The sequence below is a fragment of the Eulemur rufifrons genome, chromosome 7 (genome assembly GCF_041146395.1).
Source record: "Eulemur rufifrons isolate Redbay chromosome 7, OSU_ERuf_1, whole genome shotgun sequence".
Lineage (NCBI taxonomy): Eukaryota > Metazoa > Chordata > Mammalia > Primates > Lemuridae > Eulemur > Eulemur rufifrons.
In genome coordinates, this window is record NC_090989.1 from 104,535,977 (window position 1) to 104,562,210 (window position 26,234).

The 26,234-nt window shown below is 42.5% G+C and overlaps 1 protein-coding gene across 1 annotated transcript in view; it reads right to left on the bottom strand.

Annotated features, from left to right (window-relative positions):
• The window catches only part of ARHGEF26 (Rho guanine nucleotide exchange factor 26), a 119,969-nt gene that overhangs the window by 6,812 nt on the left and 86,923 nt on the right, over nucleotides 1-26,234 (bottom strand). The window contains exon 11 of the mRNA XM_069475309.1: nucleotides 10,453-10,662. Within this exon, the coding sequence (XP_069331410.1) occupies nucleotides 10,453-10,662 (210 nt within the window). The remainder of the gene's footprint in view (nucleotides 1-10,452; nucleotides 10,663-26,234) is intronic.

Here is a 26,234-nt window from a genome sequence, read left to right on the forward strand (position 1 = left end):
GCCATGTGGACCCAGCGAGGCAGATCTTCTCGCACATATGACTTTCTAAGCAACGCCCGTCCCTGGTATCGAGTGGCCAGTTTCAGCAGCGGCTTCACCCTGCTGCCAGTTTCCAGAAGTCCAGATGAAATCTTTCACTCCCGTGGCATGCTGCCTAGATGCTGATGGCATCCCTTAGACACGGCGGCCCCTCACAGGGACTCCAGGGGATAGAACAAGACACTCCTTGTTGCCCTCACTGAAAAGAGCTGCTGCTTGAAACTGCTTCCGTTGAGTCCGTCCCACCCCTCTTAGATGCTGTCAAAACCGCAGGACTTCCCCTGGGGCTGCCAAGAGCCCTGCCAGGGAGGCCCCCCCCCCCCACCATGGAGCAGAAAGCACTCCATCTCTAAGGCAGGGACTAGACTCACTTGTAAGACAGAATTACAAGGCCAAGAAAAACCAGGGCATAGACTTACCCATTATTAAATTTAGATATCAAGTCCAGAGCTTACTCACAGACATCTATTTTCTCCAGGAATGATATGAAATCGAGATGAATTCAGTCCACCGCACACCCAGCTCATGAACTTTTCCCTTTGCTCAAAGTGACAGAATAACCAGGGCTACACTAATGTCGACCTGAAGCGTATCATCTTCCAAGGCTCGCGTGACCTCTCCTTCCGCCAACCAACGCTCACTCTGCACAGGCCCTGTGCTAGGCTGGGGTGCAAAGTGAATAAAGTGGAGTCCCTTGCTCTTCACCACCCTCAATATGAAGGAGAAGACAGAGCAGAAACCACACACAAAAGCCAAATACGGCGTGCAGTGTGCTGAGACGGATCACTCTAGTAAAATACACCTGGCCCAGGTAGAGAAAGAAGACCAAGTTGAGAAAAGACTCTTTTAACTTAACTCTCTATAAATGCAGTCCTTCCATAACCCCCAAATTCTCTATGCATGGCGTGAAATAATGTCTCAGCAGTTTCCTACTCAGTTAGCTGTGGTAGCCTCGTGTCCTGCCTCTCATATAATTAAGCACAATAGGTTTAAACGTATTTGCAGAAAGGTCAAAGATACAGCAAAGTTCAACTTTTCATTGAATCCAGAGATCTGCTAGAAAAGACAGATAATACACTTAGAAAGTAGAAAGTAGGCTTTGAAATAACACAGAGGCAGGACTGCAAATGAGACTGCACAGAATAGGACTCCCGCTGAGGACTTCATGGCTGATAGGTTTTCCTGATTTCTCAACAGAAGTGCAGAGACCTTAGGTGCTCTTCAACCTTCCTTTTCTCTCTCCTAAAATGGCATTTGACCAGTTACCTTTTGTGCTCCTTCTCACAGCCTACCAATTTACCTGTGGCTCCTTTTGAAACTTCTATGCTCATGGCCTTTGAAAAAAAGTCCCTCAAGCCTCCATAAGGAGTGGGATTGTGAAGATGGTATTTCTTGTTCATTCTCTCATTCAATTCAACTCGATTAGTTAAAAAAAACTGATCCATGAAAGAAAACCCACAGCATAACAAAAAAAGTCATTCTAAATGCTGAGACAAGGCTTTAGAAAACTGGATACCAGTTCAACTTACCTAATTTTAAAAATCCAACCAAAGCAAAATAATATCCCTAAGCTCACTAAAAGAGTTCTAAAATGTAGGATTTTGTGATGTGTTGTATCATTTAAATCCATTATTTCTTATTTATCATATTAAGTAGCTCAGACCTAGAGACTGGTCCAGAATTCTTCAGTTAATCTTTAGTGTGGTCAATTATCTGTTTTCTTGCCAATAAAACACTGATCCTATCACCTCCCTCCTGTCATGTTGGGATCGGTGATGAGGATCACATAGGATCAAGTACTTTCATAAGCACTATACAAATGTAAAAGATCATTATTGGATTTAGAGTCCAGATTCGACAAGGAAAAAACTCTGTAACCTGCAATAAATACATTTTTTTCATGTAAACTCTCCTCTTTATAGTGTGCTTTCTCTTAAAGAATGAAATATATGACTATGTCAGAGATACTATTTACAATTTTATTCCATCCCATTTGTTCTTGTTAATTAAATCATTAACAGAAGCAGGAAGAGCTCAAAGCCTCCCTGAAAACAATGTCCCTTTATCAGGAGGGCTAGGAACTGGTTGTCTGGGTGGCAGACAGCACCAACCACATTCACTAGGCTTCTAGCTTTCTTTGTGAGAAGTAATTTTGAGAAGCGTCTTTGATTATGGTTTAAGATGATCGTATCCTATAACTAAACACAATGGATGAAGAAAATTCACGTTCACTGAACACGTCCTAGATGCCTCATCACAGTACACACTGGACCCAAATGACATCCGAATTCTATGGCAAGTGCAGGAAGCCAAGGATGCCACTTGCCACAGCCTGTCGCCTAAGCCAGCTGCAGCTGTCTGGGCTTCATTTTAATGAAGGCAGACAAAGGGGTCTCTTGGGCTCCCACATTCCTCTTGAAAGGCCCAGAGGGAAAAAAGAATGACAGTGGTAAAACATTCCTCCTTTGTCCTTTTATAAAGAGTAAGCTTTTGTATATTTCAGACTACTGTCTCATCAACAATACAATGACTTAGGGTCTGTGGGACAAACAGATTTAACGGTATACCCGACTTAGATGTATATCTGAAAAAACATTTGACTACATCCTAAATAGCAAAAGTTGAAAAACAAGTGGAATTTGGGGAAAACTTGCTCCAGCAGCAACAAAAAGGACAGTCAACAGAAACTGATAGGAAGCGGTATTTCCCTACACGTGGCCACCTTGTACCGGATATAGAATTCTATATTTTATATATATGATATTCTATGTTCTACCTGGTCTTGGGCATAGAAAAACTAATTATATTAATTATGGGTCAATCCCCAAAATATATATCAGGAACCTACTGTGTACAAAGAAAAGACACAACCGTAGCTGAGTTTGGGGATCAGTCATGGAACAGTGCAGGATTGATGAGAGAGGAGAATGGTCAGGAGGCAATCAAGGTGGTTCGAAAGGTAAGTGACACGGCTGACCTGCCAAGGAGGCAGTGGGATGGAAACACGCAGAAAGATGCAACAGATTTCACACAGGAAGACCTGGCAGATGATGGGTCTGTTCTCACACAGAAGCATCAAACACGGCACCAAGTCTGCAGACTGCGTAACGCCGAACGGTTTCAGTGAGACCTTTCACAGAAACCGGTATGCGAGGAAAGCAGCGGGTGTTGTGATGACTGGTTTCAGACAGGCTGCATTTCTGAAGAAAAGGAGATGACGAATAGGTTACAGGTGTAGAGCAAACCGAGAGAGCACAAATGAGAGGCTGAGGAAGGGCAATCTCAAGGAGTTTAGTGTGAGAGAGCTGGAGGGTCAACAAGATTAAACGATACCAGAGATAAAGAAAGAGGGAGACTGGACTGCTGGATGTGAAACCGGAGAGCCACCGTGAATCTGATAGAGAGGCCTCAACAGGGTGGCAGAGGAAGACGCCATGTCAAAGATGGTTAAGGAGTAACGCAACACACAGCGCCAGCCGCTCGAGCCAAAAATCTAAAGCATCACCCATTCCTCTCACTTACTGCTACCCCAACTCATCCAACCCATCAGTTGGTCCTGTTGTTTTTGCCTCCAAAATATAACATTTCTATCTTCTCTGCGATACAGTGGTCTGGGCCAACATCAGGACTCCCTGACTCCTCCAGTCCTGACTGTTCTCACTGAAACTTCTGCCGCACCCACCAACCTCCCTCACCCCAGTCAGCCGTGGAGCTTCCTACGATGGCTGCTATGGCTTGTATGGCTCTAAATCAGTGCTTCTCAAAACATCTGTGGTGGAGAAATAGTCTCCATCCCCCAACCCACTGGGGACCAAGTGTTTTCAGAAATACAGTAAAAATCAATTGCTGTTAAAATCATCACATGCTTTGATGCCTCAAAATTGTCAAATTGCAAGTTTTAACTGCCTTTGCTCACACCGGGCTGGTAACGGTCTGAGGTCGGATGGCCACAGACAGCACTGGAACAGCTCTGGCCTTCGCTGCCCTCTGACCACCCATCCTCTCTCTGGTTTATTCTGCTCCGACCACATTTGCCATGTGCAAGCCAAGTTTGACAACTTCAAACTTGTTTCCTTAGGAGTTTTTCTGTTGGTTCATTTGCGTTTAGTTTTTGAGACAGGGTCTCTCTCTGATGCCTCGGCTAGCGTGCAGTGGCATCATCATAGCTCACTGCAACCTCAGACTCCTGGGCTCAAGTGATCCTCCTGCCTCAGTCTCCCAAGTAGCTCCCAAGTAGGGACTACAGGTGTGCACCACCATGCCCGGCTAATTTTTCTATTTTTTGTAGAGAAGAGGTCTCACTATGTTGCTCAGGCTGGTCTCAAACTCCCGGACTCAAACAATTCTCCCTCCTCGGCCTCCCAAAATGCTGGGATTACAGGTGTGAGGCACCGTGCCTGGCTGCCGTGGGAATTTTGCACTTGCTGTTTCCTTTGCCTAGAAGATACTGGCTCTACATTTTCCCAGGGGTTGACTCCTTCTTGTCACTGAGGGCTCAGTTCAAATGTCGCCTCCTCAGAGAAGTCTTTGCATCCCACCTAAGTCAGAGTACATATGCCTCCCCAACATTTAACACTCCGGATCACATCACCAGCTTTATGGTCTTCACTTCACTTACCAATACCTGCAATGATCTTTTTAAATTTTTAATTGGATCAAGAAGAAATGCTTTCTCTCCGTCCCAGCTCACTGTAGGCCACTCGCCCAGGCTGACTGCAGAAGCTCACTTCCACTCACAGTCGCCTGCCCTGAGGGCAGGAAGCACTGGGGGATAGGTTCCTCATGTGAATATAAACCTAAGCGCAAGGATCTCGTTTCTGTACTGTTCACTGCTACATCCCAGCTCTCAGAATAGCACTTGACAGGATGTAGGTACCCAGTAAAACTTCACTGAATTAATTAATAAACGAAGAAAAGGCCACTCTCTTGCGAAGTTCTGTAAAGGGAAGGAGGGAGACTTAAGAGTGGGTTGGGGCTGGACGTGGTGGCTCACGCCTATAATCCTAGTACTCTGGGAGGCCGAGGCTGGAGGATTGCTTGAGGTTAGGAGTTCGAGACCAGCCTGAGCAAGAGTGAGACCCTGTCTCTACTAAAAATAGAAAGAAATTAGCTGGACAACTAAAAATATGTAGAAAAAATTAGCCGGGCATGGTGGCACATGCCTGTAGTCCCAGTTACTTGGGAGGCTGAGGCAGGAGGATTGTGTGAGCCCAGGCGTTTGAGGTTGCTGTGAGCTAGGCTGATGCCACGGCACTCTAGCCCAGGCAACAGAGTGAGACTCTGTCTCAAAAAAAAAAAAAAAAGAGTGGGTTGGGAGTCAGGAGTAATACAGTGGAGGGCATATTAGACAGAAAACATAACGGGAAAAATGAATTAACAAGAGGAGCGCACATGGCGAGCATTTGGAATTCTCAGGGGCGAGACTGCTACGAGCAGTACTGAGAGCTTCCTTGGCAGACAACAGACTTGATGTGGCCCTAAGAGAAGAGACACGTGGCAATCCAACGAGGCCTGAGGAGGGCATTCCGGGAAGTGGGAAAAACACAAGCAAAGGAACAAAAAGGAAGTTTCAAGTGGAAAATAATTCTTGGGATGCAATATCTATTTAACGTTTAATTATAAAATATTTCAAACCACATGACGCCCTAAATTTATCAACTGGGTTTCCACAAACTTGTACTTTTTTAGAGTCTATGAACTTTCAAAAATTCCCTATTTTAGTAGTTTTTCACACTTAATAGCAACTGACTTCCTGGAGTATTCCTCGAAAACTTCTGGATTTCCAAATTCAGAAGAAGGCTAAACTGAGCAGCAGGGTGGGGGTGGAACAGATTACTGGTTGGCAGCTTCTCAGTAAGAAAATTAAAATTTGTTAACAGAAAGAGGGCTGGACGGTCAGGAGGGCCAGGTTTAGTGCCAGCTTTGACGATAACTCACTTCCTATATGGCTTGAGGCAAATCACTTCGCCTTTGTGAGTCTCATTTTACATGGGGAGAAAAATAACAGAGTGGGGCTATGTATATAATTACATGTGCATATTTATAATTATATATGTTTCATAATATTTATTTTATAATATTGTAATTATATATAATTAGGGTCATCACATATTTTATTGTCTACACAAGAACCTTTTGAGAGTCAAAGAGAGTGCTATTCATAATATAGACATGAACTATTGATTCTGGGGAAACAGAGATGTCCGGTCACCTTACCTACATGTTTCCTTCAGCTCTGAAATTCTGTCCTTCTCTGGGAGCACTCATGGGTCCCTTCTTTGTGTTCTATAGCTGGCTCAGTGCCTGGCACATCCCAGATGCTCACTAAGGGTTTGCCCCATTTCGTTTTGGTGAGCATGTCTGCATTCTTCATGTCATCAAAGCCATTGATCTGTCCTTCCACAATTTCATCGTCTTATGAAGTTGAATTTTCCTTGTGCTAAACCGCTGTACCTCTCCTGCTGCAGATTTTACATTTTTTATATCCCCAGGCGGCCCCTACTGACAGTAGTTTTTCAGAGAAGGTAAATATTAATATTTAGATGTGACACCTATTCTTTTTTCAGGTCAAGGAATAAGTAGCCAAAGGATACACCTGACTGGTCTGAAGTTCTGCAATTACTCAAGGCCAGAGTGGTAATGAAAACCTCGTTTTCTCAGCTAGATTGCCAATGGACCATATTAACCAAATAAAACATAAAAGAGAAAAGCTAAAAAACATACACTCATCGATACATTTCACAAATCTTAGAAGCAAAGAACACTTTCTACACAGAATAAAACTTTGATTTGTCAAAACCAGGTGGCCCAGAGCTGACCTGCATATTTCTAAACACAGCAGGTGACAATTTGCTGGGCTTTTAAACAGCCAATTATGTTTTTAAGGAAAGTGATCTTTGGCTGCAATATATTTTCTTTCAACACCAATGCTATCTTATGTCATATAAGCACTTGTCCGTTTATTTACTTCTCAAATGCAATTGAGGGCAGGGGCAGGGAGAGTGAGGAGAATGAAAGTGTCACTCCTTCTGTACCCAAGGAGACCGCTGCCCCTTCTGGAATGTACTCTTGATATTAATTCAAGAACTACAAATATGAGTCATACCCATGGGTTTACGGGTGACATAATTAAATATTCTGAGAACATGTCTGGTTGAGGAAACCAACATCTATTCAGTCTACGGAAAGACTAAAAGGCAAGAGGGTGAAACAAATGCTACAGAATGTCCCAGGAAAGGATCTGGCCTCAGTGTGAAAAGAACTAGATGTGTCAGTTTACTTCCTACTCTCTTTGAATGATCTAAGAAGCAAGTGGTGGAGATTACATAAATTATGAATGAAATAGTTAGGAAAAGCTCTGCTGAGATGTTGGCAAGGCCCCGAACAAAGAACAAACAATCCTTGTAAACAGGGAAAAAAGAAAACACAAGACAAAACCAACAACATTTTCACCATTACTAACTATATGAGGAAAGGGAAGTCTCTCAGAGTTTCTGAGAATTTTCTAGAATGTCTGGACAAGTACTAATCTCCAAAGTGTTTAAATCTTTCTCATACTTAACGTCATATAAAACCCAAAGCTCAGACGTATTAAATTCTGTTTTTAAGAGAAGTTTCCCTGCATCAAGGAAGTCTAGTTTTGTTTTCACTGGCCAAGGTGTTTGAATCACTCTTAGAGTTCAAGTAATGTCCTCCCTCAGCCCCAGCCTTGGGTGTGTCTCTTGCTGGTCACCTCTCAGAACAGCAAGCGACACATCCGCGCAAGCTCTCCTCCCCAGAGCAGCACACACAGGGGGGCATACTCGGGCATTTCAGCAACGTCAGGGGAAAAACTCCTGGACTTCAAAGCAAGGCATTTCTTTGTTTTGTAAATACACACATGAATGTGAAGCTCCTTTTCTCATTCATTCCCTCAGTTAACTCTCAAGCTCATTTGGAATATTCTACAGCTTCACAACAAGTTGTCCTTCTTGGTTTTCGCCAGCCTGGAAGTATCATTTCTAGTGCCAAAAGGTATGAGATGATCATTTAACATTTTATGTGGATGCCTTGTAATTTTCACATTTTTCTTATGCCTCTTGGCAAGATTCTTTGCTTGACCAAACTTCAGTCAGGCTTCTGAATCTTCTCCTAGGCCCACCTGTGCACTTCCTCATAAAACCCAGTTTGAGCAAAGAACCCTGATAAGTCAGTTTAGCAAGAACCCCCATACCGCCTTATCCTTGATATCTGATCAGATTACTCATCCTCCACCCCTCCCGCCCCCCAGGTGACGTCGGAACACCTTGGCCTGTCTTCAGTAAGAATCCTGTTAGTTCAGTTTAGCCAGAGTCCTCCTTGACCCTGATATTTGCTTAGTAATTTTCCATCCACTGACCCTCACACTGCTCCTTGGCTATGAATTCCCACTTGCCCATGCTGTGTTCAGAGTTGAGCCCAGTCTTCCTTCCCCACTGCAACACCCGGTTGCAGTAGTCCCCATACCTATTGTGATGGTCCTGAATAATCTGCCTTCCTGTGCTTTGACAAGTGTCCCTGAATAATTTTTTTTAACATTCTCTTTAATGACCCAGGAGTGCTGTTAAAATCACTCTTAAAAAGTAGAGACATTGGCCAGGAGGTGCAGTGGCTCACGCCTATAATCCCAGCACTCTGGGAGGCCAAAGTAGGAGGATCACTTGAGGTCAGGAATTCGAGACCAGCCTGGGTAACATAGTGAGATCCTGTCTACAGAAAAAAAATAAAAATAAAAATTATCTGGGCATGGCGATGTAGGTCTCTAGTCCCACTACTCAGGAGGCTGATGCAGGAAGATCACCTGAACCCAGGAGCCTGAGGTTGCAGTGAGCTATGATGGCATCACTGCACTCTAGCCTGGGCAACAGGGCGAGAGGCTGTAGAGACATCTCTCTGGAGTGACTTTTTCTAAGATCTTGCTACAGTCTTAAGGTTGTTATTTACCAGCTGCTGATCCATTCTGACCACACCACATGGGAACCTTGGCAGATGTAGCTGGGAGACATATGTAGGAACATGAGAGGACAAAAAATTAGGGAGCTTCTCCTTTCTCTCCATTGTTTCACCCTCTGACCCAACCTAATATCTACTCATGGTAATTGTTGAAGAGGAGGTTTCCAGGTTTCCAAATAAATAAATTGATAATTATCTCTACATGAACCAAAAAAATCACTAGGGTAAACTCAAAAATCAAACCCTCCCTCCTCATCCTGTGTGAGTGTTAGGTAGATAGCAAGGGATTCCGGGTCTCCTAGGGACAAAAGTGGGTGCTGTTACCCCCATCTTAATCCTGCCCCACCCTAATTCTCCATACCTGGGGAGGAGGGAATACCCTACGAATCTGCCAATCAGAACTTGGTGCACCAGCTGCAAAAGAATGCAGAGGACTCTCTAGCCCCCGGGCCAAGCAGCACGGGTACCATAAAGTCCAGAAAGTGACCTAGAACAACCTGCGTGCATTGTTAAGGCTCAGGTCATGTGACTCCCAACTGTCCAATCAAAGTGGTTCCACCCGTGACATCTGAGCCACAAGGAAGTCCCAATCCGGGAACTATAAAACAAGACACAGACCATAACTAGTCCCTCTTTTTCCCCTTCCTTTTGCTCTCCCTTTTAGTGTGACAGTGGGTCCGGTCGTCATCCGTGGAGTATGCATCATGCTTTGTAAACCTATGTCTTGCTCTTGCCCTATAATCCTATCTTTCTCTCCTCAATAAACCTCATTTTTGTGCTTGTCTAACTTTGGCGTGTCTGGTCATTCTTTGGCCATGAGCGCACCAAGAACTGACGTTTCAGACTGAAACCTGACATGAGGACTCACTGCACACTAACTGCTGGTGAAACTGCAGGCATGACCAGGATGCCTGTTCTGTCTCTGCATACACTGGATTGGAAAGATGATTCATCAACACATTTCCCTAAACTCAGTAGCTCTTTTGACAGAAATCATTGAGCTTTCTGCTGTCTGGTTGAAAGCAGGTGACTGAGAGATGACTTTAATTCCATTATCTAAGAAAACTTATGGCCTAGACTCAAACTACCAATTGAGTCATATTCCCTAAGGCTGGTGGGTCATATATTTTTGTTAATGAAAAAAAGTAAAATGATTTTTAAACCACTCTATTAAAAAAAAACCCACATCACCTAAAGCCTAATGCATCTATCAGGACTTACAGGGACAAAAGTAACAACAACCATCTCTTAAGACCTCGAGAGGATCACAATGAAAAGAACATTTGTATAAAGCACCCAGATGCAGTGCTTGGCACACAATAGGTGCTCAACAAAAAATAATAAATAGTAGCTACAGATTTTAGGGAGTCTGCAGACCAAGGGCAATTAGAGGGAGGAGACAGACATCACGTATTCTGAAATCCGTTCCTAACGCATACTTACTGCGTCTCAGCCCCCAGCAGCATTTCCACTTTCTCATTCGCGTGGTTACTAAGGACTGTCAGAGTGAAGAGGTGACTGGCAGAGCTCTGTCTCGAATAAAGCATCGTGGAACTGTTCTTTCCTGGAGAAGAATTAAGCTCTTCATTGTCACAAGATTCCACCAATAACTGATCTCTTAAGGAATAATCGTTGACGTTGTAGCTTTCTTCACTATAAGGCAAAGGGAAAAGAACATGTCAATCATTCTATAGACTGTGACACTGTCAGTTTTCAAGTCACATTTTGGAGGAAGGTGGCAGGGAGTAGGCAGGAAAAGAGAGAGAGAATGACTTATTTTTAAAAATGTATTGGAATCTGTATTATATCTACAGATTATGAATCAATGTAACCCCTCCTATTAAATCTAATTACTACTTTTATGTATGTAACATACCAAACTGCATCTCAAGTATGAAAGCAGCACTAAAAAAATACTAAGCTGTCTAGGTTTCATTAGATGTCATCCTAGAACTTTTATAATAAATGATACTTGTATGCATCCTGGTAAGGCTTCGACATGTATGCCTCCCCAGCTCCTACACCTCCGTGTAGAATGAAGGGGTAGGTGAGGCCTTGTTACCCACCCATGCTCTGGGTAGGAAGGCCCTACACTCCAACCCCCACCTCCAAACGACCATGCATAGGAGAGAAGAGCCACAGAGGTCTGCTTGCTTCTGGCAAGCCGCTCAACCCATCCTTCTCTTTCATACTCAGCCTCATCACTTGCTTCAGAAACCACCAGGACTAATCCTGCCATGCCCTCTGTCCCCGCTTATGCCCAGGACCCGTCATTTCCGTGGACTCTCATCCCTGCAGCACTGTGAACACGCTAATCTGGCCCCACCTCCTTCAGCTGCTCAGCTGGTTCCTGAACCCCTTCCACTGTGCCCTCTGTGAATGCACCTCATTTAGGGAATCCAGTAAAATCTCCTAAATCCTCAGCCTCTTCTCTGAACCCTCCCTCCACCTTCTCATCTTAACAGAAACTTGGCTCTCCCCAGAGGACACTGCATCCCCTGAAGGCTCTCTGACTGCTTGCTTTTCATCCCTGCTTCCAGACAATGACCACTTCCTCCTCCGGAGGAGTCCTCAGCTTTGAAGCTCATGCCCTTGGTCTGTCTCACAGAGTCATCTGCTGACCCCTAGAGCTCACTCTGAATCCTCCCCCACAAGTTTAATTGCTGGGTGTGTCTCCCCACAGAGCTACTTCCTTCTTGAATTTCCCTGTGGAGGATCCTTCCACTATCCTGAACTCACGGCTCCCTGACTTCCTCTTCTCCAATGATCTTGTTCTCTGTCCCACTTCAGCCACTCCTCCGTGGTCACACCTCAGACCTCGTCATTACCATCAACTACAACCTCTCTGTAATCCCAGTGTCAAACATTCCACTCTCTAACCAGCAACCCCTGTCTTTCCAACTCTTCTCCCCTAATCCTCAACCCCAAACAATTGTTTAACCCACCGCTTCCTAAACCCATTGACTCTACCGCCTCTTTCTTTGTTCTTCAATCCCTCATGTCCTCTCATTCATGCATGTTGAATTACCCAGCTTGGATTTCTTAGCGTCTAGTTTTACTCACTCCTACGCTAATCTCCTGGGTTGTATTTGCTTGGCAAACCCCAAACCTGGTTTAATACTGTGCTCCCTTTCTTCTACATCTGCACCCTTGCAGCCAAACATGGGAAAGCTCAGTAAATAACTGTTAAATAAATGGATAAATGTGGAATAAATTCTAGTGTATTCTAGGAACATTGCATTATTACCTTATTTAATAGTAAACACAAAGGTATGAAGTCAAGGGAGCTAAGAGAAAAGAAAAATCTTTATGCCCAGTAAAATATACTAGGAATTTCAGAACAGGCCATTTTGTACTTCAAGATTTCTTGGAATTTCTTTAATTCAGTGGTGGGCATCTGCCTGTACACCACTTCCTATGACTCTCTTTGAGAAACTTTATAATCTTTCCTAAAATTTGGTTTGATAGGTTCTTCCCTCAAAAAACAGCAAACAGTTATCAACTATAAAAGCAAAATATTTCCTTCTGATTAAGGCTACTTGTTCCTAGGGTAGTGATTTGTATTAATTAAAAGTTCATGCGGCAAGATTATCTCCAAAGCTCTCCTGAGACAGCCTACAGACCAACACATCCACACCCAGGATATACAAAATATTTCTCATATCTAAAATGAGATTTATCAAAGCACACATGATGTTTATAAAAGGAGAAAGCAGTGTATAAAAGCATACACTCTACAAACAAATATGGTTCTATTATTAAAAGACCACGTTTATTAGAAACACAACAGTCTTTAGCAGAGCAGAAAAGGTTTATAATGCTGTATAGATATCTGAGACATGCATTTAACAGCCCAGGACTCAGGATGAAAACCAAAAAGCACAAAACAAAACAAAACAAAACAGCATCAAAACAAACAAACAAAAAAACCTCAACAACATCAAAAAGATGAGAAGAAGAAGATGAACTGGGACCTCTTTGTTACTGTCCTCTCTTTGCACCTCCTGGTTACTCTTTTGGTCCAATTTACAAGTTAAAAAAGATGACTTGTTAGTCAAAGGTACCTGTTTCCAGTTAAAAATAATTCTTCTTCAGAAAGAGAAATTGGTAACAGTTAGGTAGGGCCCTAAACAATGACATTTGCATAGGTATTGTAGGTATTTCCAAAGAAATGAAAGTCAAAGAAATGTATATGCTATAACATCATCATTCAAGATGACTCAAGTTCCGAAAAGTCTTCAGCATAAAGTGGTTTCACTATTAAGTTGCCTCCAATAGAATTCAAGATCAAGAGTTCACAGGAAACTAATATAAACTGATGTGAATAAACTACTTAAGTCTTTTTTCCCTCTTAATTTTCCAAGTTCATATTTTCTAAATGTTTGCCTAAATATAAACAACTGCTAGTATATTTCATAGATGCTTTCAATCTTTGTCTTCTGGGGATAAAGACAGAAGAAGTAGATAAACTTTAAAAAACATTTATTAATTGTTCTATTAAGCAATGACAACTACAATGCCATTGGTTAAGAGCTAGGGTGGCCATTTGACTCAATTTACGCCTGTTGTCCTCCCAAATGTCCAGTTCGAATGATAAGCTGCAGCTACCCTACTCACAGCTATGTGATTTCATCTCAAGGGTCCATTTCCACATATCTGCACAGCTGTGTCACTGAATATGTCTGAACAGGGAATTCTGCCCACTGTTTGGACTTCTGATCCAAAATATTAATAAGATACAGGAAACATACTGGCCTGTTTGCTTTTTAACTGATTTACCATCAATCATCCGATATCATTATTTAATCTAGTCTATTAAACTTCTGCATTATATAATAAATAATGTAGGTGTTTATAACTTTTTCACTACCCTTTTAGTGAATTTAATATTTAAAAAACTTGATTCCATTAACAGTGGTGAACTAAGTTGATTATTTATCCTCGTTGGCTACCGTTCAAATCCAGTGGAACAAAAACTGGGGGGGGAAAAAAAGGGAAAAGAAAGGGGAAAAAAATGGAACAAAAACTGAAAAGCAGCTCACTTGCTGGCTCGTGTGTTCTCCCACACACTTAAATATCATGAAGGTTCAATGTAATCATGAGTATCTCTCCCTCTCTGAATACTGAATGGAATTTATTCTCCGTATGTCAGCCAGCACCTACTGTCTCTCATCCTAATTCAGAATAACAACTCTGTGTTAAAATGATGTGCCTGAGCAGGAGAGGAGACTCTGTAGCCAGATGCAGCTATTTACAGCCCCGCTTCCCTCTTCTGCTTACTCCCCCGTGGCCAAGAAGGAGACTGAGCTGGGGTGGGAAAGAAACCCCTTTCCTGAGGGAAGTTGACGCCAATCAGACTTCCCCATGTTTGTCTCAATCATTTAACAAACATATGGTTTACATAGTCTCTGAAACAATTTGGATCATGTAATTAGGAAGTTAAATTGCTCAGAAAAAGGCAAATGGGAAAACCAGCTTTCCTTGCCTGGAGAAGTTTACATGGAGACTTCCTTCGATTGTCTTACATGTGCTGCTCATCAAGGCTGTCTACTCTGTGCAAGCAGCGGCCGCTAGCAGGTGCAGCTATCGAATCAAAGCTATGTTAAGTCTGTTGCTCCGCGTGTAGACAATGATGGGTCTCCCTGTTGACACACACTGAAAGTCCTAGTAACCTCTTTTGAGATTTCTTCTTTTTTAAAAAAAACAAAATAAAGAACTACTAGCAGAGAACAGGCTAAGATGGTAAACACATACTTCAACTGTTCCTTCTGGAAGGTATTCTTTGTTCAGCAGCTCGGACAGTGTTTGGTTCTACTGTATGCAACATAACATCATGGGTAAAAGAAAATGATACATCTTATTGTGAATAGTGGCTCTCTTAAAGAGATTATAACAAAGCACTTTAACTTTCTGCCTCATAATTTCTATAAAGATAGGAATTTTTCGTATTGGGCATGTATTTATTACTTTCAAATAAGGAAAACATTTAAAAACTGCATATAATAAACATACATTTTTAAAACACCAAAACCATATACACACATACGCAGTAGTGAGCACAGGAATAACAGACGCCAACTTCAGCACAGTAGCTACTCTAGGAAGGAGGGATGGGGGAGGGATTTTGGGTAATCTGTACTATTTTCTATCTTTGTTTGTTTAAAAAAGGGAATCTGTAAAAAATTAGTATCTATTAAATTTGGATGACAGGTATGTTAGAGTTTGATGATTTTCTGCCTGGTTGAACTATTTCACAAGTAAAAGCAAAAAATAATTTTTTAAGCCAAAAATGCATAGATGTGAAGATGATCATCACTCTAGGTGTCTGTGGATGCTCAAGGGTGTAGATGAAGTGACTACTGGGTAATGGGATGTCTTTTCTGCCCTACTAACAACCGACTACTTGCAGATGACATCACTGATTGAAAATATACCACGAAGTGAGAGTAAATTCAGTCTAGCGGTTAGATTTAAAAAAAAAAAAAAAAAAATGCTTTCCTATATGTGAACAATACCCCGTTAGAAAATATAATGAAGAAGTCATCTTTTTCATAATAGCCACTAAACCCTTAAAATATTTAGGATTAAACTTAGCAGGGGCATGAGTTGAAAGACGGATGAGTGAAATAGAACAGTGGGTTCATGAGCTGGCATGGACATGTCCGCGGATTTAGTATACCACAGAGGTGACATTTGAAATCAGTGAAGAACTCATGGGTTAGTCAATAAATAATAGTGAGACACTTAGGGAAACATCTGAAACATTTAAGAATTTTGGATCTCAACCTCACTCCTTAAGCCAGGATATTTCCTTGGACCCAGCTCTGGCTACATAAGAGGCATGAAGAAGAGGCTGGTGACAGGCCAGATGGTTCTCCTGGGCGCAGACCTATCAGGGCCTGCCTCCTGATCAGGGAAGTGCCTTTAAACATGCATACACTTTAGGGCGCGTTTCTGCCTTAAACTTTATTAGCAAACATCTTAGGTACTTACTAAGGATGAGTAGAAACGGGAAACAACGGGCTCGTTGACCAAGATGGACCCAGGAGGGAGAAAGGAAGGATGGGGAAGGGGAAGTGAGGGGAAGGGTTAGATTGCAAAGGCCAGCTTTCCCACAACCCGCTTCTCTCAGCCCTAGCTGTGAGAAGTCTCACGTACCCCTTGCACTGTTCTGGAACTCTTTTATAGCCCAAATCTGACAGATGGAAATCCACAGCACTTCCAAGTCTTCCTTTTGTACAAGAGTTAAATTAAATTTAAACGGAAAGATGCGATCAGGATTTATTCAAAACACAATGATTTTCCACATATATCCTCAAGATAGTGACACTTAAACTTTTTACCTAGTCAGTAGTTCCCTTTCCATAGGCTTCTTTGAAAATATTCACACAGCTTCTCTGCCCTAAAAAAACCTTTACTAGAGTCTGCTGGTGCCAAGACAAATGTCTCCTAAGCTAGCAGCTGCCTGTGTTTTCTCAGACCCTGTGTCTACAGGCCAGGGAAATGGCTCTGCAAGGCCACCGGGCCCAGCAGCCCACCAAATCCAGTGCTTCCAATTTCACCACTACTCTTCCCAGTGGTGCAGAATCTGATGACACTGAAATCCCATCTTCTTCTTCTAATGCCTTCTGTGACATTCCTATGCCACCCTTCTTTGGGGTCACTCTCCAAGGTCCTCTCCCAGACCCCCTGCACAGGGATTTAATGGCTCTGCCATTCTGCCAGTAGTGCTGACACACAGCAGCCCCTGGGGTTTTATGAGATCAAAAGAAATTCTTCCTATTTTCCTCCAAGACACGTATGACAACTCTTCCTCTGCAAATTTCAACTTGTTTCCCTTCTTTATCTAAAAACATGATTCCTAAATCCTCACACTTGATCTTGTGCTTAGCTGCAATATAAAACTCTAGTTGAACTTCGCTGGGATGGAGGACATTGGACTACGCCGAAATTTATTTCAAGTTAAAGGATTAAAACAGCTTTTCACCAGATTTGAGGTAGATTTCAGTTTTAAAGCTTGGCTTTAGGATTATACTAAAAAGTTTTTGGGTTTTAAAGTAATGAAGTATAGTATACTAGGTAAGAATACAGACCTGATTCAAAATGTCTGGTAAGAAACCCAATTCTATCACTCATTTGCTTTGTCAACTTGAGTAAGTTACTGATCCTCTCTGTCTTCTCATCTGTAAAATGGGGACAACAATACTAACCTCACTGGATTGTTGTGAGGATTAAATGATACATTTATTACCTCACTGTGTGTAAAGCCCTTACAATCATGCCTACCTTACGGTAAATATTCAGTAAATGTTAGCTATTATTTTTTATTTTCCTAATAGAACACCATCTAGTTACATTGCCTGACATTCGGTTAAAAGCCTGATAATTATATGTGCTTTGCAAAAGCATAAGTGGATTAAATATAATTAGAGCTAAATACCTATGTCAAGAAATTCATAATTTGGCAAGCACTTTGACCAGCAAAACAAGGCACAATATTTACCCAGAAATTAATTTCAAAGCCTTACTTGCTCAGTTCCTCAAAATAATTCTGAAGACTAACAAACATGCCACAAGCATCCTATTTCATTGTCAATAATACAACAAACACTGGAGATGAGGAACACATTTGTGGGTAAGATAAAAAAAAGATGGCCAGTGATCCACAACAGGACCAGGAAGCCCCAATCCCTTTACCACGGATTGCCAGATTCCCCAGCCCAGCACCTCTGTAGCTGCCCACGGGATGCCCTGAAACCATCGCTTTTGACAAAGAGCGGACGGGCAGCTCGGAGAGGCTATCAGCACCTTACCGAGGCTTCTTCTCCCTGGGATAACCAGAACTATGCAAGCTCTGAAGAGCAAGTAGGCAGTTTCTTAAGTGGGTAAAAAGTTCCTCCAAATTACAGGGAGACCCACATCCCCCTCGCCCCCCCCCACTCCAATACAGGCGTGCCACCACTGACTTAATTCACTTTTTTCAGCCACAGTGTTGTTGTGTCTCCTAATCAATTGTGAGGGATGTTGCAAGAAGATCACTGCTACAAAAGCGTACACGATTCACACCAATTTATAAAAGAAAGAATAAAAGTTGATCAATAGTTATCCGTCACTCACTTGCGATCTGATGTGGGTTTGATGGGGAGGGAATGGCATGGAGTTAAAGGCATTTATTCCTAAAATGCTCTTATTCTGGAGGCCTTAAGTCCAGGTCTGGTGCCAGAGTGTGCCACAACCTTCAGCTGTGTAGCAGTGGGATAAAGATTTTAAACCATTTTTTTTAAACAATAAAATATTCTAGAGGTAGAAGGGCAGTAATCTGGTTTATGGCAAGATCTTTAGAGAGAGAGGAGCACCACAGTGACATCAATGACAGTCAGTATGTATCAGTCACTCAGCAGGGACTGTGCACATTCACCGTGGTAAGAGCTCTATGTGCATTATCTCATTTAATTCTCACAGAAACTCCATGATGACGATGACATTATTAGACCCATTTTATACACAGAACACTGGGGCTCCGAGAGATTAAAAGTAACTTGCTGAAGGACAGGATTTGGGCCCAGTTCTGTCTGTCGGACCCCAGGCATTGACACCATGCTTCTCCGCAGAGACGGCTTTCAACACTGGATGGCAAGTCAACTCTCCTTATAGACTGGGAGGAAACAATACCTCACAACGTCAAAGGAATCAAGGGTGCATGGGGTGGTGGGAAACAAAAAGAAGAGGAAAAAGAAAATGGAGCTCTCATGTCTCTTCCACCCATCTCACCATCTTGAGTTTAGAACCAAATGCCACAATAGTTAAAAACAACCAAATTTTAGGTTCCAGGAATCAAAGAGCTTTGAATCAGTCTTACTGCCCTTTCTTTATCCAAGACGCTCTTAAAGTTAATTTCCTGAGGGAGGAGTTTTATTCTACAAGGAAGACAGATAGTATCAGGTGACTACAAGTTTTTGTAATGGGAAAGAGCATTCTCATGGAAAAACTCAAAAATGGCACCAAACCAGGCCATGACCCTTTCCAGAGAGCCTGCGCAGCTTTAAGCCACAGGACATTCAAACTACTTGGGAGAATGCAAGTTCTAACTTAAGTCCCTGATCTTAGGACAATGACCTGGTAGTTTCCTATTATAGAAAATTATTTTTATAAAACCTGAGGATTTGTAACATGTCACAGAGCTCAAGTTATGTCAGTATGTACAATGTTTATGGAAGCAGGAATCAGGAAGTGAAAATCTCCTGCCTTAAATGTCTGCAGGAAGGAAATGTTGTGAAAGGGAAACTCTTCCCCAGATTCGGATGCTGGGTCAGCGAAAGGTAGAGGAAAACCTGCAAATATAATTTGGTACTGGCTCCAGTTTTCTCCTACATCCAGTAAAACTACAAAAATACTCAACAAAAACTTGCTTTGGAAAGGGTGTTTCTCAAAACCAACAAAAAAGGTGTAAGTTTCTAGGTTATTTTTCCCAATAACATTATAGAATGAGGGGAAAATATGAAAACAGTCTAGAAAAATCAAATCAAGAAGTGATGAAAACAAAGAAATTGAACCTCTGGAATCAGAGACTCAGATTAAAATCCTGGTTCTGCTGAAAGACCTTAAAAAGATATTTTATCTTTTTCCTCAGTGTCTTCATTTATAAAATGGTAATAATACTAGGTTACTGTATGTGCTCAACAATGTAGGCTCTTAACACCTTATTACTATCACTACTGATCTATCTATAAGGAATACCTGAAAACATGATGGCTAGATCATTTGGGGGCAGGGGAATGAGAAGAATAATGAAAAACAAACCAGGAGATGATCTCATTTACTGTCATAGATAACAAGACTATGCTAGCTTTCAGCATTCTTTTGGTATTGTGCCTAATGCCCAGACCAGGCCCACCTATCTGCATGTTCTAACTGTGTTGAAGGGCACACCTGGGCTGGTGGGAGCAAAAAGGCATGACCACTGCACCATACCTGGATGACTAGCATCAGCCAAATGAGGCGAGTTCTAAATCTCCAATCACTTCTGTCTCCTTTGAAACTAATGCCTCCATCCCATTTATCCTCCAAGGTGTTAATCAGTACTTTTAAATTGTTCTTTCTGCTTCCAAAACTACTTGTATGTTAATAGGTGTTCTGTAGAAAAGGGATTTCCTAGTTGTGGGTGGAATTATCTATCATCTAATCAGCTGCCATCCTCTCTTGCTTCCTTGCCCATGGAGCCCCTATGTGCCCAGCCCCAGGGGATGCATCAGGACTGAACTAAAACTGTAGAGCAGGAAGGAAAGAGCAGGAAGGAAAACAGGAGTAACTCCATGACAGACTGGACCTCCTAGGAAAGGCCTAAGTTTCGGTTTCCCCAACGCAGGCCCTCCCTCTCCCCAGAATGCCGCTGGTAACAACTGAAAGCCCTGGCTTGGAAACTGGCCAATCAGGAGCCAGAGCCCTGGCTTGGAAACTGGCCAATCAGGAGCCAAAGCCCTGGCTTGGAAACTGGCCAATCAGGAGCCAAAGCCCAGACTTGGAAACCGGCCAATCAGGAGCCAATACTATCAGCCACTTTTGAAAGAACAAATGAACTAAAAGGGGGGTGGGGGGGGTGTGCCCGATACATGTAACCTATTGATAAGTATAAAAGCTTTGTTTCCACCCCAGGGCGAGGTCCCAGCTCATGGAGAGACCACTGCGCTGGTGCTCTGAGCTTTGGACCCTAGCCTGGGCTAGAAAATAAACTCCTTTGTCTGTTGCAGCCTTGGTGACTCTGCCTATCTGTTCCTGGGACTGAGGGAAACTGGTTCTTACAAAACAAGCACAGCTCTTCCATTTCTCCTTGTCAGGTGCTTACTTTCCCAGCCTCCCTTATACTGAGGAGAAGTCTTGTGACCCAAGAATTAACCACGAGGTACAAGAAGTCTTCTAGGGACTGTCTGGGAAGGGTTTTTCTCTGCCGATAAAAAGAGAAGCAAAAGCCCCCATTGGGCAGCCTCTGTTCCTCACCTCCCTCCCATGTCTTTGAGTGAAATTATGATGCCTGGACTTGGAGGAGTCATACATACCCACGGGGCTCTACGCATTGGGGCAAAAGTGAGCACAGAGCACAGTGTAGCCAAAGAATAGAAAGAGGGGCTGGGTTCTTGATTGGAGATGGAAAAGGGCAGGGTACTGGATGTGGATTGCCCATGCTCAGTCTTCATGCGCTGTGAAGGAACTCTTTATTGCTTGAGCCAGTACTGTTATTTGGGAATTCTGTTACCTGTAGCCAAAAGCCTGCCTATATGATCAAACAGTGAATCTCCCAAAGGGGAATAGAGTATTTAGGGTTTCTCAAACTCACTTGACTACTTAGTTTTTGTTTCATGTGTGTGTATGTGAGAGAGAGAGAGAGAGAATTTAATATTTTTATTGCTTAAACCCTTTTTATGAGTACACTTCTACTGGTAGCCCAAAACATCAGTTGATATAATAATACAAAACAAAAATAAGCACAAGAAATTTTCTTTATAAGGCACAGTTTTTCAAGTAGTCTTAAAGGTTTTTCAAATTGAAGTTACGTGGCATTTATAGATAAGTATGTGGGTCAAATTTCAGAGGATGTCAGAAGCCACATGCTAAACAAACCTCCAGATTTGTTTCTGACAAAATTAAATAATTAAAAACATTTATTCCCCTTTTCATGACGATGGCATTTAAAGTGAAGAAAGAAGCCCCTGACCTTCCCAAAGCCTAGCTTTGAAGGTCAAGAAGTAATGAAAAGTGTCCACAGCCACAAAGAAACAATCCACACATCACTCATCTTCTAGTGGCCAAAGACTCTGTGGCTCTGAAAGCAGCCCTAATATCCTCAAGAGTTCCCCCAGGAGAACAAGCTTGACCACTATGCCATCACCAAGCTCTCTCTGGCCACTGAGTTGGCCATGAAGACAGAAGACATAAACACACTTGCATTCACTGTGGATGTCACGGCCAACAACAAGCACCAGACCAAACAGGCTGCAAAGAAGCTCTGTGACATTGATGTGGCCAAGGTCAACACCCTGATCAAGCCCAATGGAGAGAAGGCTTAAGTTCACTGGCTCTTGACTATGATGCTTTGGATGTTGCCAACCAAACTGGGATCATCTAAACTGTGTCCAGCTGGCTAATTCTAAATATACTTTTTTAAGTATAAAAAAAGTTTGTGTGTGTGTGTGTATATATAAATACCATAGAATACAAAATAACAATCTTTTAAAAATAAAGAATTCATGGAGATTTAGCAGACAGCTAATAGGAAAGGGAAGTCTGCCCACTGAATAACACGTTCATTCAAAATGTATATACTTGACTGCCTACATGACTGGTTCACATTCAACAAACATTTATTAAATGATCATTATGGGCTAGGTGCCTGGTTACACACTGAGGATACCAAGGTCAATAAGACAGACATGGACACGTAGTTAACATTAAATGTTGTGGAAGGAAAATATATGTTTTATGGGACCACAGAGCAGCAGAAATAAACCTACTCTAGAGAGCTGGATAGTAACTCCCAGTGGATGTGACAATTAAAGGAGAAAGGGACTTTGCTACCAAAGGCCTGAGGTGGGCTAAGATTAGTAGGGGAGGGAGAGCATTGCAGGCAGAGAGAGGAAAACATGCCAGGCCTTGCTGGCTAGGAAGGTGGGCGGTTCAAGGACTTGCGGAAGGGAGTGGGTGGTACTCAGTGAGGCGTTTATGCCAAGTGCCAGGTAAGACTGTGGAAGGGCTTTCTGCAAGAGACAGACTCAGCAGATTTGTCTTTTGAAAAGCATACTCTGGCTGGGGAATGTAAAAAGGATTGGGGTGGGGATGGCATGAATCCAGTTAGACGTGTCTTACAGGCAGAGTTTGAGGTGGCTGGTACAAGGGTGGTGGCAATGTGAGAGGAGAGAAGACTGGTGACGGACTGGATGTGGAGTGCAGTGACACAAAGGGACAGTCTAGGTAACCGTTCAGGTTTACCGTGGAGCAACTGGGTGGATGCGGGTGCCTTTTACTAAGAAGGGAATAAACCCTGGAGAAGGAACAGGTTTGAAAGAGAAGATCTGGCCATAAAGGTAACATATGAGGCCCCCACATAGAAGTGTTCAAGTCACGAGACCATAATGACATTCAGAAATCTATGAAAAATGGCATGAATTAATGTTTAAAAATGTGTGTTCTAGAACTAGCTTAAGACATGACAGCACACTTCTTAATCATGTGTTTGAGGTAATGGAGACGGGACAGGGGTGCGCAGTGGGTTGAAATGTATCCTCCAAAAGAGTAGGATGAAGTCCTAACCTCCCAGAACCTTGAATGTAACCTTAATTAGAAGTAAGGTCTTTGCACACATAATCAAGTTAGGTCATACCGGATTAGAGTGGGCCCTAAATCCAATAATCCAATTCTGATATGTTTATAAGGAGAGGGACACTCAGAGACACAGAAAGACAATGGAGAGAAGGTCACATGAAGACACAGGCAGGGACTGGCATTATGCTGCCACAAGCCAGGGAGTGCCAGGAAGCCACCAGGTGCTGGAGGAGGCAAGGAAGGATTCTTTCTTAGAGCCCCCTAAAGGAGCCCCTGTCAACACCTTGATTGGACTGGGCCTCAAGAACTGTGAGATAGTAAATTCCTGTTGTTTTAAGCCACCCACTTTGTGGTACTTTGATACAGCAGCTGTAGGAAACTAATACAGGGGGCCGGGCGCGGTGGCTCACGCCTGTAATCCTAGCACTCTGGGAGGCCGAGGTGGGCGGATCGCTCAAGGTCAGGAGTTCGAGACCAGCCTGAGCAAGAGCGAGACCCCGTCTCTACTAAAAATAGAAAAAAATTATATAAACAACTAAAAATATATATATAGAAAAATTAGCCGGGTATGGTGGCGCATGCCTGTAGTCCCAGCTACTCGGGAGGCTGAGGCAGGAGGATCGCTTGAGCCCAGGAGTTTGAGGTTGCTGTGAGCTAGGCTGATGCCACGGCACTCACTCTAGCCTGGGCAACAAAGTGAGACTCTGTCTCAAAAAAAAAAAAAAAGGAAACTAATACAGGGAAGAAAATTTTGCTTTCAGCTTTAAGCAAAATTGGGAAGGAAGGCCTAAGCTAGATAAAAAGGATAAATGAGAATAATAAGACAATTAACTACCTTACAAAATAAATCTTCTGGGAGTTTGAACTTATTTAGGTATTGGATCCACTTTTTGTATTTTAAAACTAGGAACCCATAAGGTTGTACATGTAGGTATAGTTTGTAATTAGGCAATTATAATAAGTTATTTTTACACACAAATAGATATTATAGTAAGTTATTATTCACCAAACTACGGGTACAACTCGACAATCTATTACTTTTATAATACAACATTACTATTATTACGGTGCCAGGTCTGATAGATTTATGCATCTTCACTACACTGAAGGCAAAGCTGGTTCAGTTTGCCATCACTCTAGTACAGTGGTTCTCAACTGGGAGGTATTCTGCCCCCAAAATGGCCAGAGACATTTTTGATTATCACAACCGAAGAGAACTGATACTAGCAAACAGTGGATAGAGACCAGTGATGCTGCTAAAACATCTACATGGCACAGGACAGTCTCCCGCCAACCCTATCAAAGAATCATCAGGCCCAACACGTCAATAGCGCCAAGGTTGAGCAGTCTGCCCTAGTACCCAGGAAACTTCTAGTCAAAGCTTCAAATACCAAAGAGTTCTCACTCGCATTCAGAATAGTAAAACTAATCATGTATCCTCTTGATATTTGGCAGAACAAACAGAGTGACTCACAAGCAGCCTAGAGCTATTGAAAACTTTAGACTTTCTTTAAAGAGCCAGGCACAGTAGTGCATCCCTGTAGTCCCAGCTACTGGGGAGGCTGAGGTGGTGGGGGTCACTTGAGGCCAGGAGTTTGAGGCTGTAATGTGCTCTGAGTGCATCTGCGACTAACCATTGCACTCCACCCTGGGCAACATGGTGAGATCCCGTTTCTAAAAAATTTTAAAAATTAAACTTTCTTTTTAATATTCTAAAAAAGTGAAAATTCTTGTCCTTGAAGACAGCCCCATGACCACTAACCAAGCCCAGTTTTGCAGGGACTAGCAGTAATATGAGCTCTGCAAAGCTGAGGGGGGCCACACACCTCAGCAATCAATGGAACATGCTCAGCATAAACCATCTGCCAATCTGGATCAGAGGAGGAAGAGTAACTGTCCTCCAGAGCAGCCTCCCCTGGTAGCTGGGAAGCCTCCCTGAAGCTGAAAACCACTGGAGACCCAGCAGCTAAGCTTCCTGACTGAAGCCTGGAATTAAAATTAGGCAGTGTTTGCTTGGATCAGTCCTAAAGAGCTGGCACAGGTACATTATCCTTTATCTGTGCCTCATAGCCAAGCCTAAATTATTGCCTTGCTTAGAGCTGTTGTATCTCCTTTGCTGCCACCTCTGGCATGCAAAGCATTTGCAGTTGCCTCCTTAAAGCTACAGTGTAAATACGGCTGTGCATACTGTACATTTTTACCCAAGCCTGCTTCTGTGGTCTGCTTGTCACCTCACCACATATTCAGGACATAAACAAGTTGGGCCTCCAATGCTATTCCTTAATTTAAGAGCACCCTAGAAATATGATAAACTAATTGTTAAGGCACCAAAATCCCAGTTTTCGAAAAGGCAAAATTAGGTACTCAGGTTGCTGAGTCCATTGGAGCTGGATATCTTGCTCTTTCTTATATAACAACACAAGTTCAAATTTACCCAAGTAAATAAATGTGGGAAAGCTAGGAGAACAACATGAAACATAATGGCAAAACCACCTGTGGAGGGCAAAGTACGCTCGCGAAGTAGGATACAATATACATCGTAATTCTAACTTTCAAAAGTCTGTATTTATTGAGTAGTTCTGTGTAAGAACAAGAATAAAAGTTGCACTAAACTGGTTTAAATACCCTTAATGTTCTCATCGTCACCAAAATCATCATAAAAAACTATTTTTATATCTAAAATTGTCTTGGTACTGTCAATATACATTTTATCATTTAAATCAGAAATTTAGATAAAGTTCTGGGTCCACTGAGACAGAACAAATATTTCAACAGCTGGAAGATGTTAAAAGTTCTGGCATTTGAAGAGACATATATAATTACTCTCCCCTAAAAACAAAACATCTTGAAGAAAGCCAAGGAAACAGGCTATCTCATAGGAAACCAACAAAACATAAAAACACAAAAATTAT